This window comes from Phacochoerus africanus, chromosome 15 (assembly GCF_016906955.1).
Source record: "Phacochoerus africanus isolate WHEZ1 chromosome 15, ROS_Pafr_v1, whole genome shotgun sequence".
Lineage (NCBI taxonomy): Eukaryota > Metazoa > Chordata > Mammalia > Artiodactyla > Suidae > Phacochoerus > Phacochoerus africanus.
Window position 1 is genome coordinate 40,637,799 of NC_062558.1, and position 18,066 is coordinate 40,655,864.

The 18,066-nt window shown below is 43.7% G+C and overlaps 1 protein-coding gene and 1 pseudogene across 1 annotated transcript in view; both read left to right on the plus strand.

Annotated features, from left to right (window-relative positions):
• RNF10 (ring finger protein 10) overlaps positions 1 to 18,066 on the plus strand; it is a 40,112-nt gene that overhangs the window by 12,252 nt on the left and 9,794 nt on the right. Inside the window, exons 3-12 of the mRNA XM_047762752.1 lie at positions 5,679 to 5,878; positions 7,372 to 7,462; positions 8,433 to 8,617; positions 8,694 to 8,830; positions 12,746 to 12,906; positions 14,128 to 14,253; positions 14,500 to 14,776; positions 14,990 to 15,123; positions 16,286 to 16,403; positions 17,886 to 17,987. Coding sequence (XP_047618708.1) covers positions 5,679 to 5,878; positions 7,372 to 7,462; positions 8,433 to 8,617; positions 8,694 to 8,830; positions 12,746 to 12,906; positions 14,128 to 14,253; positions 14,500 to 14,776; positions 14,990 to 15,123; positions 16,286 to 16,403; positions 17,886 to 17,987 — 1,531 coding nt within the window. The remainder of the gene's footprint in view (positions 1 to 5,678; positions 5,879 to 7,371; positions 7,463 to 8,432; positions 8,618 to 8,693; positions 8,831 to 12,745; positions 12,907 to 14,127; positions 14,254 to 14,499; positions 14,777 to 14,989; positions 15,124 to 16,285; positions 16,404 to 17,885; positions 17,988 to 18,066) is intronic.
• Positions 16,416 to 17,879, plus strand: LOC125117051 (RWD domain-containing protein 1-like; annotated as a pseudogene).

The window sequence follows — 18,066 nt, forward strand, 5'->3', positions numbered from 1 at the left end:
TTACTTTGGGTGGAGGAGAAGTAGGAGTTGAAACCAAAGATTAAGGAAAGGAATCAGTTCACACAGGGCCTTGAAGGACTTTGGTTTTTGTTCAGAGAGATGGGAAGCTATTCAGGGGCTTAAGAAGAGAAGTAATGCAATCTGACTTGGAGTTTTATTTTATTTATTTTATTTTGTATTATTATTATTATTTTTTTGTCTTTTGTCTTTTTAGGGCCGCACCCGTGGCACGTGGAGGTTCCCAGGCTAGGGGTCTAATGGGAACTGTTGCTGCCGGCCTATGCCATAGCAACACCAGATCTGAGCCATGTCTGTGACCTACACACACAGCAATGCCAGATCCTTAACCCACTGAGCGAGGCCAGGATCGAACCTGCAACCTCATGGTTCCTAGTTGGATTTGTTTCCACTGTGCCACAACAGGAACTACCTGACTTGGAGTTTTAAAGAGGAGAGTGGAAGCAGGGATATTACATAGGTTGTTGAGATATTCCTGGTGAGAGATGGTTGAAGCAAGTGATAATGATGAGAAGTGATCAAATTTGGGGAGATACTTGAAGGTAGAGCCAGCAGAATTTTAAAATAGTTCAGTATGGGGGTCTCAGTGGAGAAATGAATGACTAATGCAGGAGTTCAGCTCAGGTACTATTTGCTGAAATGGGGAGGATTTCAAGAGGAGTGTAGGATTTGAGGATGGGGAGGGGAGGAGGGTGTTAAAGAACGTCATTTGGAAGTGTTATATTTGCATTGAGATGCCAATTCCATCTCTGAGTGTAGGTAGGTTGTTAACTGAGTCTGAAGTTCAAGGAGGAGACCCAGGCTGAAGAGCTGTCCATTTATACCTGGTATTTGCAGCTTCGGAACTAAGTGAGATGATTAAGGAGGGAGTGTTTCCATAAGGGAATATATACAAGGACTGAGCCCAGCATCAGAGTGGTAAGGAATCAACAAAAAGGGAGGAAGAAAACTGAGAGCCATTTGGAGAAAGTGATCATTTTTGTTCTGTGCTGCTGATAGACTAAGATTAGGATGGAACGTTGACCGTTAGATTTGGAAATGTGAAGGTAGATTAGGTTGTTGGCCTCAAGCAGCTTTGATGGAATGGTGAGGATGGAAACCTGATCAACATATATTTAGAATGGGAAGGAGAAACAGCAAGTTTGGATCATTACTTTCTAGTGGTTTTGTTCTTACAGGGGAGCAGAGAGGTGAGGCAGTAGCTTGAGGGGAATAAGGTCAAGAGAGATTTTTAAGGTTATAGAAATTGCAGAATATCTCTTCTAATGGGATCATTTTCGTGAGATGGACAACGTGATCTAGAGGAAAGGGGGAGAATTGCTAGAAGTGTCCTTACGTTCTTGAGAAGTTGGGATCTAGTGCACAAGTAGTTGGCTTAGAAGCTTCCCCAGATAATCCATAGTACATGAGGGAGGCAGACCATGGGTAGTAGGGAATAGGCATTGTCTCAGTGAAATAAAAAAGGTGAGCTAAGAGAGGAGGTTTGAAACCAAAGCCTGAGGACTGCAGGAGTTGTCTGGGTGCCTGGGGGAATTAATGGAGCACAGAAGTGCAATAGGATTGTAGTGTGACTGCTGGGCAGCACAAGGGTCTACTTTAGTGAGACTAGTTGGTATGGCATGGTTGTATTCTTTAGCCATATTTAACTGCTCTGATGCTGGCCTGGAATAGGAAGAGTGGATTAATCAGGAGAAAGTTTTGCCAGGTGGGTACAACCATCAAAGAGAAGGGGTCAGTGGACCACAGGATAGAGCCAAATAAGGAAAGAAAATTTAGGGATGGGGTTGCATCACTGGTTCGGAGACCTCAGTGGGGGTGAAAAGTTGTTGGAATCAGAAATCATCAGAACAGCCTGGGAAAGGAGTGAGTTGCCAGTAGGGTGCAAAGAATTAAGGTGGTGGAAGAGGTGCAGTTCTTACCACCATGGTCTAGACTGCAGAGTAGTACCATCCAGTAGAAATGCCGAGGCACACATGTATCTTGAAGTTTTCTAGTTGCTGAAGTAAGTAAAAAACAGGAATTCCTGCTATGGTGCAGTGGGTTAAGAATCTGACTGCAGGAGTTCCCGTCGTGGCTCAGTGGTTAACGAATCTGACTAGGAACCATGAGGTTGCGGGTTCGGTCCCTGCCCTTGCTCAGTGGGTTAACAATCCGGCGTTGCTGTGAGCTGTGGTATAGGTTGCAGACTCGGCTCGGATCCCACGTTGCTGTGGCTCTGGTGTAGGCCGGAGACTACAGCTCCGATTGGACCCCTAGCCTGGGAACCTCCATATGCCGCGGGAGCGGCCCAAGAAATAGCAAAAAGACAAAAAAAAAAAAAAAGAATCTGACTGCAGCAGCTCGAGTCACTGCAGAGGTACGGGTTCAAGCCCCAGCCCTGAGCAGTGGGATAAAGGATCCAGCATTGCTGCAGTTGTGGCTCAGGTCCCAGCTGCAGCTTGGATTCAGTCCCTGGCCCAGAAACTTCTATATGCCATGGGTGCGGGTATAAAAACAGAGAAAAACAAAAATAATAATAAAAATGATGAAATAATGTATCTAACCCAGTATAGTTAAAATTCTATTTCATTGTGCACTGGCCACATTTTAAGTGTTCAGTAGCCATATCTAGATAATAGTGACTGCTTTATGGGACAGCACAGCTCTGAATGGTATACCCATGGGAATGGGTGGCAGAGGTATGGTGGAAGGCAAGCTGAGATCAAGGAACTGAAAGGTGAACATGTCGAAAGTGTAATCAGGAATTATGATGGGCACTATCAGAGGCAATGGACCAGTTAGGATAAAAAGGTGAGGTTAGAACAGTGAGAATGTGGGGATTTTGTTGAGTAAACACAAGTTCTTATCTAAGTTTGGGACATTGGGATAGAAGATTGATTAGAAGAGGCAGAGCCAAATGGGGATGAGAGTCAAGGGGGTGGGAAAAAAGGGATGACCTAGAAGTCTTGGACTTCGGTGGTAACTTATATAAATAATGAGGGAGAGGTGTTGTCTCCCAAGATTTGTTGTTAAGATAAAAGGAAGTTGTCTAACTCTGTGGTATGTGTTTAATCATAAAGATCATATACCCTGATTCTGTATGCATAAAATATCTCAGAGGGTATATTAGCTGTCTCTGTAAGAGAAGGTGTCTTTGGTTGTATTCTTTTTTTTTTTAAAAGGGCCACATCTGTGGCATATGGAAGTCCCTGGACCAGGCATCAAACAGTGTCCCAGCTGGGGCCTATGCTACAGCCACAGCAATACCAGATCCGGGCCACATCTTTGAGGTATGCCACAGCCACAGCTTGGGGCAACGCCATATCCTTAACCCACTGAGGGAGGCTAGGGATCAAACCCAAATCCTCATGGAGACTATGTTGGTTCCTTAGCCCACCAAACCACAACAGGAACTACCCCGCCCCCCCCCCTTTTTTTGTCTTTTTGCCTTTTCTAGGGCCAGTCCCCCAGCATATGGAGGTTCCCAACGCTAGGGGTCCAATCGGAGCTATAGCTGCTGGCCTACATTAGAGCCACAGCAATTCGGGGTCCGAGCCACGTCTGCGACCTTCACCACAGCTCATGGCAATGCCGGATTCTTAACCCACTGAGCAAGGCCACGGATTGAACCTGTGACCTCATGGTTCCTAGTCAGGTTCATTAACCACTGCGCCACGATGGGAACTCAACATTCCCCCACTTTTTTGAATTTTATGGCTGCACCTTCAGCATGTGAAAGTCCCTGGGCCAGGAATTGAATCTGAACTTCAACTGTGGCAATGCTGGAACTTTTAACTCATGGTGCTGAGCCAAGGATCGAACCTGCACCTCTCCAGTGACCTGAGTTGCTGCAGTCGGACTTTTTTTTTTTAAGGGCCACAAGGGCATCATATGGAAGTTCCCAGGCTAGGGATCGAATTCGAGCTATAGCTGCTGGCTTATGCCACAGCAACAAGATCCAAGCTACGTCTGTGACCTACACCACAGCTCATGGCAAGGCCAGATCCTTATCCCACTGAGCAGGGCCAGAGATTGAACCTGCATCCTCATGGATACTAGTAAGGTTCATTTCCTCTGAGCCACACGGGAACGCCCTGCAGTCGGATTCTTAACCCACTGCGTTATGGTGGGAACTCCTCTTTGGAGTCTTCATCATGTATGTGCAAGTGCTGTATATTAATTTCTAAATTTGACTTAGAAATAAGCAGCAAAAGCCTTAAATTTTCATTTCCTTTGAGTCAATAATTCCTACTGTACGTCTTTAAAAAATTGTAGGTGCTCAAATATTTGTGCACAAAGATCTATCCAAAGTGTGTTTATCGCAGCATTACTTTCTCTGATAATATGCCTGTTCCTGTTGTGGCTCAGCAGTAACAAACCTGACTAGTATCCATGAGGATGTAGGTTCAATCAGCAGGTACCTCTACCACTTTAATTTGGGAATGTCAGGAGGTCCGAAAAAGCCCCAAAATGATAAAGATTTCATCTTTGCATTCAGAGATATTTCTCATGTGGTTTCTTGCCACTCGTCAAACTGTTTCTGAATGTGCCAGTTGGGTTTATTTCTGGACACAGAGCTAGTCTGCCCACATGTTCTAATTCTGTCAGTTTTAATTAACAATGAATAGCAGTGTGTGTCTTAGACAGGAGATCTTTGGCAGGATCCTGAAGCCTATGGCAGTTAGCAGCTGCCTGCACGCCGCCTCCAGAGTATAGTTCCACACACTCATGTTTGTCAGAAACAAACCAGAGGGGAGTTCCCGTTGTGGTGCAGTGGTTAACGAATCCAACTAGGAACCATGAGGTTGCAGGTTCGATCCCTGCCCTTGTTCAGTGGGTTAACGATCCGGTGTTGCCGTGAGCTGTGGTGTAGGTTGCAGACGCGGCTCGGATCCCGCATTGCTGTGGCCCTGGTGTAGGCTGGCGGCTACAGCTCCGATTAGACCCCTAGCCTGGGAACCTCCATATGCCGCTGGAGCGGCCCAAGAAATGACAAAAAAAAAAAAAAAAAAAAAGAAACAAACCAGAGAGCAAGTAGCTAACAAGAGTGAAGGTGTAGGAGTCTTATGGGACTGTGGAAAGATTAATCCAGTAAGTAAATCTTTGTGCTTCAAGATAGCTAGAGGAGTTCATGCTTGGTTTTGTCATTTAATGGTTAATTCCCACTTAGGGAAGACTAAATAGTTTAAGTAATTGTGTGCTAAGGACTCTCCCCTCTGCCCCCCCACAAAAAGAGTTCCTGTCATGGCCTAGTGGAAATGAATCCGACTAGGAACCATGAGGTTGCAGGTTTGATCCCTGGCCTGGCTTAGTGGATTAAGGATCTGGTGTTGCCGTGAGCTCTGGTATAGGTCACATACATGGCTTGGATCCACCATTGCTGTGGCTCTGGCGTAGGCCGGTGGCTACAGCTCCAATTAGATCCCTAGCCTGGGAACCTCCATATGCTATGGATGTGGCCCTAAAAAGACACAATCAAAAAAAGACTTTTCCCCTTTTCTACTCCCATCTAGGTCTTAGGCAGACTTTTGCATTACTCCCTCCTAGGAAGATTGTTTACTTAATATAAGCCTATGTTGTATTTAGTTAATATTTTAAGTCATGTAGAAGGAGGGTTGCGCTGGTTTCTGCTTTCTGTCATCCTAATCTAAAATACTCTGATTCATTCTCATTCTCTCTAGGTAGCAGAGGCTCAACGGGCAGAGTTTAGCCCTGCCCAGTTCTCTGGTCCGAAGAAGATCAACCTGAACCACTTGTTGAATTTCACTTTTGAACCCCGTGGTCAAGCAGGTCACTTTGAAGGCAATGGACATGGCAGCTGGGGAAAAAGGAACAAGTGGGGGCATAAGCCTTTTAATAAGGAACTCTTTTTACAAGCCAAGTGAGTATGGATACTCTTAAGAGGAAGGTGAAATTGAGCCTCTGGACATTTGTGGTGCTAGGAGGCTGCTTTTATTTTTTAATTTTTTTTTGCTTTTTAGGGTTGCGCCTGTGGCATACGGAGGTTCCCAGGCTAGGGGTCCAATTGGAGCTACAGCTGCTAGCCTACACCACAGCCACAGCAGATCTGAGCCTTGCCTGCGACTGACACCACAGCTGACAGCAATGCTGGATCCTTAACCCACTGAGCGAGGCCAGGGATTGAACCCTCAACCTCATGGTTCCTAGTCAGATTCGTTTCTGCTGTGCCACAATGGGAACTCCTGCATTTGGATTCCTAACCCACTGTGCCACAGCGGGAACTCCTCTGGTTCTCTTTATCCTCTTTCCCCCTCTCTTTCTTTTCATTTTCTCTCTCCTTTCTCTGTTTCTCAAGTCTTGAAAATCTACTTTTCAAGTGGATGTTCTTGGTACTTAAAATAATACAATGCTTGGAGTTCCAGTCATGGTGCAGCAGAAGCAAATCGGACTAGGAGTCATGAGGTTTCGGGTTCAATCCCTCACCTTGGTGAGTGGGTTAAGGATAGTGTAGGTTGCAGACTCGCCTTAGAACCTGCGTTGCTATGGCTGTGGTGTAGGCTGCTAGGTGTAGCTCTGATTGGACCCCTAGCCTGGGAACCTTCATATGCCACAGGTGCAGCCCCAAAAGGCAAAAAATAAAATACTAAAAAAAATTAATATAATGTTTAAATAAATACTAAAATTAAATAATGCTTTAGTATCATGATGAGGTAGTAAAAGTGTTTCTTTGGATTTGAGTCCAGATTTGAATCTTAATTTTGGTGGGTAATTTACCTAACCATTTTGAGATTCAGCTTTTCCTCTATAAAGGGGGAGAAATTACTTAAGGGAGAATCGAATGACAAGTTGGAGTGCTTGGCATACATTTGCTTAAATACTGATTGTCTTTTGTTTTCTTTTGTATGGCATTAGTTAAAATGTAAGGTTTCACCTTGGCTCTGGACTGAAGTAACTATTTATAGTACTTTATATAAATTGATACTCAAGTGATTGAGTGAGAACTGCCTTTACTGCCTTGAAGACTAGCTGTGTTTGGGATTTCTGGGGGTGAGGGAGGAAATCTGGCTTCCCTTCTGGTTGATGGAGCCACACTCTGGGTTAATTTTAGTTCATGAGAGGGCCTGCAGGCAGTTTGGCTGGGCTTGGAAGCAGAAGAAACAGAGTTCATGCATTTAGACTCCTACTGGTTGAGTTTTGGCTTCCCTGCAGAGCCAGGACTTTTTTTTTTTTTTTTTTTTTAATTGATTCATTCAGAATGCAGTTCTTGGAACTGAGGTTGAAGTCCTAGTTCAGTGCTTCACAAACCATGGCTGCTAATGGCCTGCATTTGATTTCTAAGTGGAGAGATGATGAATTTCTGCTGAGGGCTTGTTGGTGGATTCTGACAGTCTACTTTTTTCTCCCTGTTTCTAGCTGCCAGTTTGTGGTGTCTGAAGACCAAGACTACACAGTTCATTTTGCTGATCCTGATACCTTAGTCAACTGGGACTTTGTGGAACAAGTGGTGAGTAGCTCAGCTAAACTTAAAAGCTGATAGTGGAGAGAGAACTAAAAGAGACATGGCAGCTTTTGGTTGGGTTAACTGCTGAGCTCCCTTTCTGCCTGGTCTTACTGTAATCTTTTCCCAGAGATCAGTCCTGGTTTCATCTAGAGTTCATTTTGTGCTGATTGGCACTAGCTTTCAGGACTGGATGTTGGAGGGCTCTAGTCTATAGGATAAAAGCAGTCCTGTCCGCTATCTTCTTTCTCCTGGAAGCAAGTAACCAAGGGAATATGAGAACCCTTCTGACCCAGGATGGGCTCATTACATGGACACTGCTTTGTTGGTAGCCATTTGTAGTAATCAGTATCAGGCCTTGTGACAGGTGAATGAGCCACACGTATATACCAAGCCATTGCTGCATTTGTCTTCTATTGAAGTTATGGGCTCTGGGTATGCCCTTGACATTCTTAGGTTATGTGATGTAGAGTAACCTTTCAGAATGATAGCCTGGACTCCCATTCCTGTGAAAATTCATAAAATCATCTGAGAATGATATAGAAGGGCCTATGAAAGTTAAGTTCTGTAAGCATTGGTTTAAAAAAAAAGGACGTATATGAAATGGAGGTCTCATTGACACCCCCATTGGAAATTCCCAGTACATTACTTCTAGGCCCTTATTATGCCTTTACATATATATGCGTCCATATAAATTTTTTTCTGTAAACGGGATCATATATGGATTTCATCATTTTTTTCCCTTTGATGACAACCTCCCCAAATACTTTTATATTGTAGTTTTTAACTATTATTGTAGTTTCTTTCCTTAGTGGTTGGCTTGAAGTGCTGTTGTACATATATCTGCACTGTTGAACAATTTTATGATGTGTTGAGTTAGATGTATAGGGATGAGGGGTAGGAGGATAGGCTTTAACATTGACTGTCCTTCGTCAGTTCTGAAAGCAGTTTATTTTGTGGTGGCATTTTGTTTCAGCGCATTTGTAGCCATGAAGTGCCATCTTGTCCAATATGCCTATATCCACCTACTGCAGCCAAGATAACCCGTTGTGGACACATCTTCTGTTGGGCATGCATCCTGCACTATCTTTCACTGAGTGAGAAGACCTGGAGTAAATGTCCCATCTGTTATAGTTCTGTGCACAAGAAGGATCTTAAGAGGTAAGGTGGGGATTTACTAGATTAGATTGTATTCTGCTAGTTCCTTGCCCTGCTACATATAAATGTCTGTTTACAGTGTTGTTGCCACAGAATCACGTCAGTATGTTGTTGGTGATACAATTACAATGCAGCTGATGAAGAGGGAGAAAGGAGTGTTGGTGGCCTTGCCTAAATCCAAGTGGATGAATGTAGACCATCCTATACATCTTGGAGGTGAGTTTGGTTATTTTTGGGGCAGATAATGGTGGGTATACTCTTTAAGGTTACTTGAATGTTTCTTTCTACTATAAGAAATTCAGCTTTTCAGCAGTTATTTCTAGCATTTCCAGATTAGTCCTAGGACTCCAGTAGATTGGGGTGGAATTTTCAGAAAGTTTTTTTGTGGTTTTTTTTTTTTTTTTTGCGGTCACGTCTGCACCTTATGGAAGTTCCTGGGCTAGGGGTCGAATTGGAGCTGCAGCTGCCAGCCTATAACAGCCACAGCAACACCAGGTCCAAGCTGCAACTGTGAGCTACACTGCAGCTTTCGGCAATGCCAGATCCTTAACCTGCTGACTGAGGCCAGGGATCCAACCCACATCCTCATAAATACTAGTCCGGTTCTTAACCCACTGAGCCACAATGGGAACTCCCAGAAAGTGGTTTTAACTCTTGGTTTCAAGTTTGGCTCAGTTGTAAAATGAAAAATTAAAATACATATAAGGCTTTGTTGAATAATGATCTAACGCTGCCCAGTTATGGGGATTCCACAGTTAGCCAGTCTTGGCACCTGTCATCAACTAATTCCTTGGAAGAAACACTGACAGCCAGTGCCTACAGTGAGGGAAATGTGCAAGGGGTTGTAATCTCAATATTCCATATGGAAACGAGCATTGGATTAAAATAGCATTTCAAATTCTGGGCAAAAGAGATTTTTCAGTTCTGATTGTGGCTTAGCGGTAACGAACCTGGCTAATGTCCACGAGAACTCGAATTTGATCCCTGGCCTTGCTTAGTGGGTTAAGGTTCTGGTGTTGCCGTAAGCTGCCGTGTAGGTTGCAGATGTGGCTGGGATCTGTGTTGTGGCTGTGGTGTAGGCCCACAGCTACGGCTCTGATTCAATCCCTAGCCTAGGGACTTCCATATGCCACAGGTGCAGCCCTAAAAAGACAAAAAAAAAAAAAAGACTTTTCAAAAATAGTATTGAAATAGTTGATTGTTACAGAAAAAATAGCATGAGATCCCTATCTCATGCTATTTATGAAAATCAATTCCTGGAGTTCCCTGGTGGGTCAGCAGGTTAAGGATCCAGCATTGTCACAGCTGTGACTCTGGTTAGTGTGCATGTTCGGTCCCTGGCCTGGGAAATTATGCATGCTATGGGATGTAGCCAAAAAAAAAAAAAAAATCAATTCCTGATGGATTGAAGAACTAAATGTAGCAAAATCCAAAACTTCTTTAAAAGTTTTTTTGTTTTTTTTTTTGTTTGGTTTTTTTTTTTGCTATTTCTTGGGCCGCTCCTGTGGCATATGGAGGTTCCCAGGCTAGGGGTTGAATCGGAGCTGCAGCCACCAGCCTACGCCAGAGCCACAGCAATGCGGGATCCCAGCCGCGTCTGCAACCTACACCACAGCTCATGGCAATGCCGGATCGTTAACCCACTGAGCAAGGGCAGGGACCGAACCCGCAACCTCATGGTTCCTAGTCGGATTCGTTAACCATTGTGCCACGACGGGAACTCCTAAAAGTTTTTTTTAATTAATTTTTTTCTTTCTGTCTTTTTAGGGCCATACCCGCAGCATATGGAGGTTCTCCAAATTCCCAGCATATGGAAGCTAGGGGTCAGATCGGAGCTGTAGCCTCTGGCCTACACCAATGGCTGCGACCTACACCACAGCTCACAGCAATGCCAGATCCTTAACCCACTGAGGGAGGCCAGGGATAGAACCTGCGTCTTCATGGATGCTAGTCAGTGCTGAGTCACGAAGGGAACTCTAAAATCCAAAACTTTTAAAAGAAAACATAGATATTTTTATAAATCCTTAGGTTTTTACCTAGATGGATTTTTGAATCACACTGAAACCATAAAAGGAAAGATTGGTTAATTTGATTTTATAAGAATAAGATCTGGAGTGTGTGGCTCAGAGGATTAAGAACTTGATGTTGTCTCTCCAAGGATCTGGGTTTGATCCCTGGCCTCACTCTGTCAAAGACCTGGCGTTGCCACAAGCTGTTGTGTAGGTCACAGATGTGGCTTGCATCCAGTGTTGCCATGGCGTGGCATAGGCCTGCAGCTACAGTTTTGGTTCAGCTCCTTACATAGAACTTGCATATGCCACAGGTGCAGCCATAAAAAAAAGAACTGATAAGATTTTTGAAAGTCAACAGGTGATAAATAAACTTAATGGAAAATTTACATAAAGATTATTATCCAGAACATACAGGTGTTTTATAAATTAGGTTGTCTAGTAGAAGAATAGGCTGATAAGGTACTTAAGGTATTCTTTAGACTTAATGCTGTTGCATACTTAATAGACAGCAGTATAGTGTAAACATAACTTTAATGTGCACGGGGAAACCAAAAAATTCGTGTGACCCACTTTATTGTGATTTATCGCTTTATTGCAGTGGAACTGAGCCTGCACTATCTCTGAGGTATGCCTATACTGAGTTTTGGCAGGGGTGGGGAAATGGGTATTCTTGTTCTGGGTAGGAGTATAAATGAATACAGCCTTTTGTGGGGAGGGTGGGGAGCCACAGATTTGGTAGTCTTTAGAATATGCGCACCCTTTGATTCAGCATTTATACTTAAATATCAAAGAAATCATATGTACCAAGGAGCATGTATAAGAGTTTTTTTTGTTACAATATAATAGAAATTGGCAATAACTTAATGTTCCACAAGAAACTTATTAGAGTATATCATGCTGTTGAACATTACATAAAAATGAAAGGGATCTGTGTATTAACCTTTTGAAAGATTTTATGACACACTGAGTGAAAAACAGACTGCAGAACAGGGTTTACATTTTATCATTTATGACAAGCCTTTAACTTATGAACATGGATATATAAATGTATAGAAAAAGGTGTGGAAGACATTCAGATTTGTAAACGGTTGTCTCTGGGTGGGTAGTAGGTTGGGAGGGTGGGGGAACAGTGTTTCAAGGGTTTCTCAAAAGATTACAGAGTTTTAAGCTTTTTTTAAAGTCCGAAAAATATGAGGAAGGAAAGTAAATAGATCCCCCATGATCTTTTTACCCAGAAGTACCCCCAGATTTTAATTGTGGAGCTTTTGTTTTAGGCTGCACCCATGGCATGTGGCTAGGGATTGAACCTGCCCCACAGCAGTGATCTGAGCCACAGCAATGACAGTGCTGAATCTTTAACCTGCTAGGCCACCAGGGAACTCCAAGTTTGTTTTTTTTCCCCTATGTGTGTATATTTTTGTGAGGTTTGGGTTGTTTTCTTGTTGGGCATCTGTTTTTTTCCTCTTGTAATGTGGATATTTCTCCAGGTTGCTAAATGCCTCCTTAGAAAAAGCATTTTTAATGTCTGCAGAATTCTCTTTAATGAATATACCATCATGTTATTAACTGTTTCTTCATTGGACTTAATGGTTGGTTGCAGCTTTCCTGATACTAAAGATAAGTCTGTAATTAATGAACATTGTTTGGTTTTTTTTTTTCCCCTCCATCTTTGGTTTTCTTAGGATAGATTCCTTGTGTTCTGGGATCAGAGTTATAAACTTTAAGTTCATTGCTAAAAGTCTATCTTCACCTTAGGAAAAAAAGCTGTGTATGAAAGTTCCTATTTAGGAGTTCCTGTCATGGCTCAGCGGAAATGAATCTGACTAGTATCCATGAGGATGCAGGTTTGATCCCTGGCCTTGCTCAGTGGGTTAAGGATGCGGTGTTGCCATGAGCTGTGGTGTAGGTCTCAGACGCAGCTTGGATCCTGAGTTGCTGTGGCTCTGGCCTAGGCTAGCAGCTACAGCTCCAATTGGACCCCTAGCCTGGGAACCTCCATATGCCGCGGGTGCGGCCCTAAAAGGACAGAAGACCAAAAAAAAAAAACCTTCCTATTTAGTCAACATAGTCATGAGCTTTTGAGTTTTGCATTCTTGTGATCAGGTTGGCTTTCTCGTAGATGAACAGCACAGCCAGTACTCCAAATTGCTTCTGGCCTCTAAGGAGCAGGTGCTGCACCGGGTGATTCAGGAAGAGAAGGCGGCACTAGAGCAGCAGCTGGCAGAGGAGAAGCACACTCCCGAGTCCTGCTTTATCGAGGCAGCTATCCAGGAGCTCAAGGTGAGATAATGCCTGGAAATGGAACTGGGTGGCAGGCAATAGTTCCTTCAACCCCACCTTTAAGATAACAAGCTGGGAATGGCTAAAAAAGCTGATTTGCTCTGGGCTTTGGTGATAGGAGGGAGTGGTTGATCTAGTAGTAGTAAAATAACTGAGACACTGGAGATCCTTAGGTTAGCAGTGTTCTTAGTTAATCAAGGTAGGGAAACACTTGGGTTTATTTTTGAAGATATTTTATTTGAGGGACATTGTGGAGAGATTATTATGGCCTATCCAGCAGGCTTTTCCAATACCTGCTGAGGATTTTAGAGCAGCAAGTATTACTCAAATATAGAATTCCCTAGGGTCCTATGTCCTCTCTAGTAGGGTTTCTTAAAGTTTAACAAGCATTTGAATCACTGGTTGTTGAGCTCCATCCTGAGATTGATTCAGTAGGTCTAGGCTTAGTAAGCTTAAAAATTTGCATTATATAACAAGTTGCAGAATGGTTCTGATGCTGCTCGTCCCCAAATCACATTTGAGAATCATTGATCTGTATTACAACAGTGAAAGCCCTCACTTAATGAGTGATTGGCATGTGACAGACCCTGTGCTGAGGTACTGTACATTTATCTCACTTAAGCATATATCCTAGTGTGATAGATAGAACTATCTCCTTTCATGGAGGAAGAAGTGGAATCACAGGTTAGGTAATTTACTTGAAGACATATGACTTTTATTAGTGAAGCTGGTATTTGAAATTCTGTCTCTGACTGATACGTATGTCCTCTTTGGGCAGGGTTCTGTGTATTTACTTTTTTTTCTGTAGCGCAGGACATTTGCCTAGATGCATTTCAGGGAGAAGAAAAGCTCCATAGAAGTAGAACGTCCAGGTTGAGGTGGGGGTTGCCCAAACCCTTGTCTCCTGCATTGGGGCTCTCTCTCTAAGCATAGTTTGTAAAAACTAGAAGACTAGTTCTGTGTTCTTTAATTTCTGTCCAGGGAGCTTCTGTGTAGTGTTGTCATTGTTGTTAGAGATGCTAAGCAAAATACCATCCCATTTAAGTACCAGATGCCTTTGCTTCTTGTTTCCCTTAAAGGTTGAGAATTTTAAGTACCTAGACCCTTCCTTGTTGCCTTTAAATTTTGCTCCTGTTGAGAAAGGTCATTGTAAACTTTTGCCCTTCAGACTAAGTATGTTTCTGGAAACAGCTTTCTCTGGTTTTCTCTCTGGTGGTCTAGACTCGGGAAGAGGCTCTGTCAGGATTGGCTGAAAGCAGAGAGGAGGTCACTGGTGTTGTGGCTGCTTTGGAACAACTGGTGCTGATGGCTCCCTTGGAGAAGGAGTCTCTTTTTCAACCCAGGAAGGTTAGTGTCCTTGTTACACCGAAATGGCTGCCATTTTTCAAGTGCTGTTCTCCAGCTGGTAGGCCCTGCTAGGAGATCTGAACTTTTGGGGGAGAAGAGGGAACTATAAGTATTTTTTATGTGCTTAGTAGTTAAATCAGTGATGTTAAATCAGTGAATGTCACAGCCAAGATAAACCCATGAGAGGTAGGTTCCTGTGCTGCCTTGCCACTTGTTCTTTCTGTGACCTACAGTTTGTCTCAACAGGGTGTGCTAGAATATCTGTCTGCTTTTGATGAAGAAACCACCGAGGTTTGTTCTCTGGGCGCTCCTTCTCGTCCTCTTGCTCTCCCTCTGGTAGAGGAAGAGGAAGCAGTGTCCGAACCAGAGCCCGAGGGGTCATCAGAGGCCTGTAATGACTTGGAGTTAGCAGAAGACAGTCTTGGAGAGGGGACCATTTGTGCCGAGTCCAGCCAGCAGGAACCTGTCACCAAGCCAAGCATCACACACCTGAGCAGCTCTCCTTGTTACTACTTTTACCAAGGTGAGCCTCCCTGAGGAGGAGGGCTGGGTTGCCGCTTAAAGTTGCAGAGAAGTGACCTGGCTCTCTAAGTAGAAGGAGGTATTGCCTCTAGATCTGGGGTGCTTGGGTCCGTTGTGCCTTGCAGATTGGGGAGGGAGAGTTAGCCCTGGTATAAGGAGGGCCCTGCTTGAGGACTGGCCAAGACTGCTGTGTGATAGAGCCACTTGTCTTCAGCGGAGGATGGGCAACACATGTTCCTACACCCTGTGAATGTGCGTTGCCTCGTGCGGGAGTATGGCAGCCTGGAGCAGAGCCCTGAGAAGATCTCGGCCACGGTGGTGGAGATCGTTGGTTACTCCATGTCTGAGGTAAGGATCTGCTTTGGAGGTAGAGGGTTGGGGAGTGGCATTAACCTAATCTCTTTGCAGGGGGGTCTAGCTGATCCAGATTCACAGACCTTCAAGGCCTTTAGTTTTTCCCCTGGCAGCACAGCAGGATTAAGGATCTAGCATTGGCACTGCTGTGGTGTGGGTTCATTCCCTGGCTCAGGAACTTTGGCATGCTGTGGGCACAGCCAAAAAATAAAAGGCCTTTAGTTTTTGTGTTTTTAAGTCTTTTTGTTAGTGACGGTCCCTGTGAATTTTTGGAAAGTTAAAATGGTGCTCCCTTGCCATACTGACTGGTCAGTCACCATTGCTGTCTGTATCACTGGTTCATTTATTGTGGTTTGGGAATAGAGATACCTCCTGCTTTTATTAGAGATAAATTTGTTTCTCTTTCTCCTTATTGCTTGGGAGACATGGTCAAGAAAACATAAAGTCCTTGAAGGCTTTAAGCTAGTTTACACAGCTTGGTATGAAATTTTGGCTTAGTAGATAGCTGTGAAATATTGTCCGGTAATTTACATATGTGAATTTTTGCCCTTTGAGATTTACCATTGTACCAATCACAAATTTGTTATAAACATTGTATTTAGAGACTTTAAGTACTCTAAAATTCCCATCAAACATGCAGAAAAAGAATAAAAAGAAAATTAAATTGATGGGCTTCTTAATAACCATGAGGCCAGCAGGGCACTCCCAGTGGGCTTCATTTTTTTATTGTTTTAGGCCAGATTTTGTCCAGTAGGGAGATCTGCTTTATCTGCCTTCCCAATTAGCATTAATTCTATCAGTGGTTCCCAGATTTTTTTTTTTTTTTTTTGCCAGCCAATAACTCATCTTCCTTATCCCCCTCCCCCACTGTCAGTCATAGTTCTCCAGAAAATCAGAAACAGCTGATCATTCATTACCAGGCTCAGTTAATTCATTTGCACAAACCAAAAAAACTGCTTTTAGTTGCTGTTTCTATCTTACTGTAGGTTAATTGACAGTTTCTGTTCAGCTTTTCAAAATGGTGATAACTTGAACACTATCGTTAGAGCCCAGTGCATCTGAGAATGTGTATTATACTGCTGGACATCTGAGGTGGGAACCTCTGCTCTGAGTTTGGCCTGGTCTTAGTTGAGTGTCAGTCCCTTTTCCCTTGTAGGATGTTCGACAGCGTCATAGATACCTCTCTCACTTGCCGCTCACCTGCGAGTTCAGCATCTGTGAACTGGCTTTGCAGCCTCCTCTAGTCTCCAAGGAAACACTAGAGATATTCTCAGGTGAGAGAATGCCTCAACTTTGCTTCCCTTTATAGTGGGGTTCAGGGATTCTTGTGACTAGAATGTAGTCTAAAAAGTGTAGGAGGGGCCGCTGCGGGGAGGTTGCTCAGCAGGCCGCCTGGGTGTCTGGGCAATCCATGGGCTGCAGCGAGGGCCGCGATGACAGATTACGGCGAGGAGCAGCACAACAAGCTGGAGGTTCTGGAGTCCATCTACCCTGACTCCTTCACAGTATTATCAGAAAACCCACCCAGCTTCACCATTACTGTGACATCTGAGGCTGGAGAAAATGATGAAACTGTCCAGATTTCCCTCAAGTTTACATACAGTGAAAAATATCCAGATGAAGCTCCCCTTTATGAAATTTTCTCCCAGTTAAATCTAGAAGATAATGATGTCTCAGACATTTTAAAATTATTAGCGTTACAGGCAGAAGAAAACCTTGGTATGGTGATGATCTTTAGTGACAGCTGTGCAAGAAAAATTAAATAAAATAGGTCAAATAAAAACTAGAAGAGAAAAGAAAAGAAACATAAAAAGAAGCAGAGGAAGCTGAAAAGCAATTATTCCATGGCAATCCTTTGACAATTGAGAATTTCTTGAGTTGGAAGGCCAAGTTTGATGCAGAACTCTTGGAAATTAAAAAGAAACGGGGGAGTTCCCGTAGTGGCACAGTGGTTAACGAATCCGACTAGGAATCATGAGGTTGCAGGTTCGATCCCTGGCCTTGCTCAGTGGGTTAAGGATCCGGCCTTGCCGTGAGCTGTGGTGTAGGTTGCAGACACGGCTCGGATCCCGCGTTGCTGTGGCCATGGTGTAGGCCAGAGGCTACAGCTCCAATTAGACCCCTAGCCTGGGAACCTCCATATGCCACGGGAGTGGCCCAAGAAATGGCAAAAAGACAAATAAATAAATAAATAAAAAGAAACGAATGAAAGAAGAAGACCAATCAGGAAAAAATAAATTAAGTGGGAGACAGCTATTTGAAACAGATCATAATCTTGATCTATCTGATATCCAGTTCTTGGAAGATGCTGGAAACAATGTGGAGGTAGATGAGTCTTTGTTCCGGGAAATGGATGACTTGGAGCTGGGGGATGATGAGAATGATCCAGACTACAATCCTGCTGACCCCGAGAGTGACTTAACCAATTAATGGACTGTATCTTTCTGCCACAGCATCTGTGGCTTTGCTGAGAGGGTGTTGATGTTCCTTTCTTTTTTCTAAGAAAAAATAATTTTAAGGAGAATATTCTTCTGATAGCTTTTATCGTTGAACTTAATAATCTTAAAATTTAAAAAAAAAAATAAGTAAATAAAAAACGTAGGAGGAAATAAGCTGTGTCATGAGTCTCAGAATCTCCCAGTGATATTCATCCAGTCCATTTGGGCCACTCCTGTCCCCTTAGCTTTAGCCAGCTGGGTGGAGTTAATGGCCAGGTTGTCCTGGGTCTGCCTCCTCACGACCTCACTGATCCACAGATGACATTGAGAAGAGGAAGCGTCAGCGTCAGAAGAAAGCCCGGGAGGAACGCCGCCGAGAGCGCCGGATTGAGATGGAGGAGAACAAGAAACAGGGCAAGTGTAAGTTTAAGAAAGCTCATCTTGGAGTTCTTTTATGGGACAGTGGGTTAAGGATCTAGCGTTGTCCACTTCAGCAGCT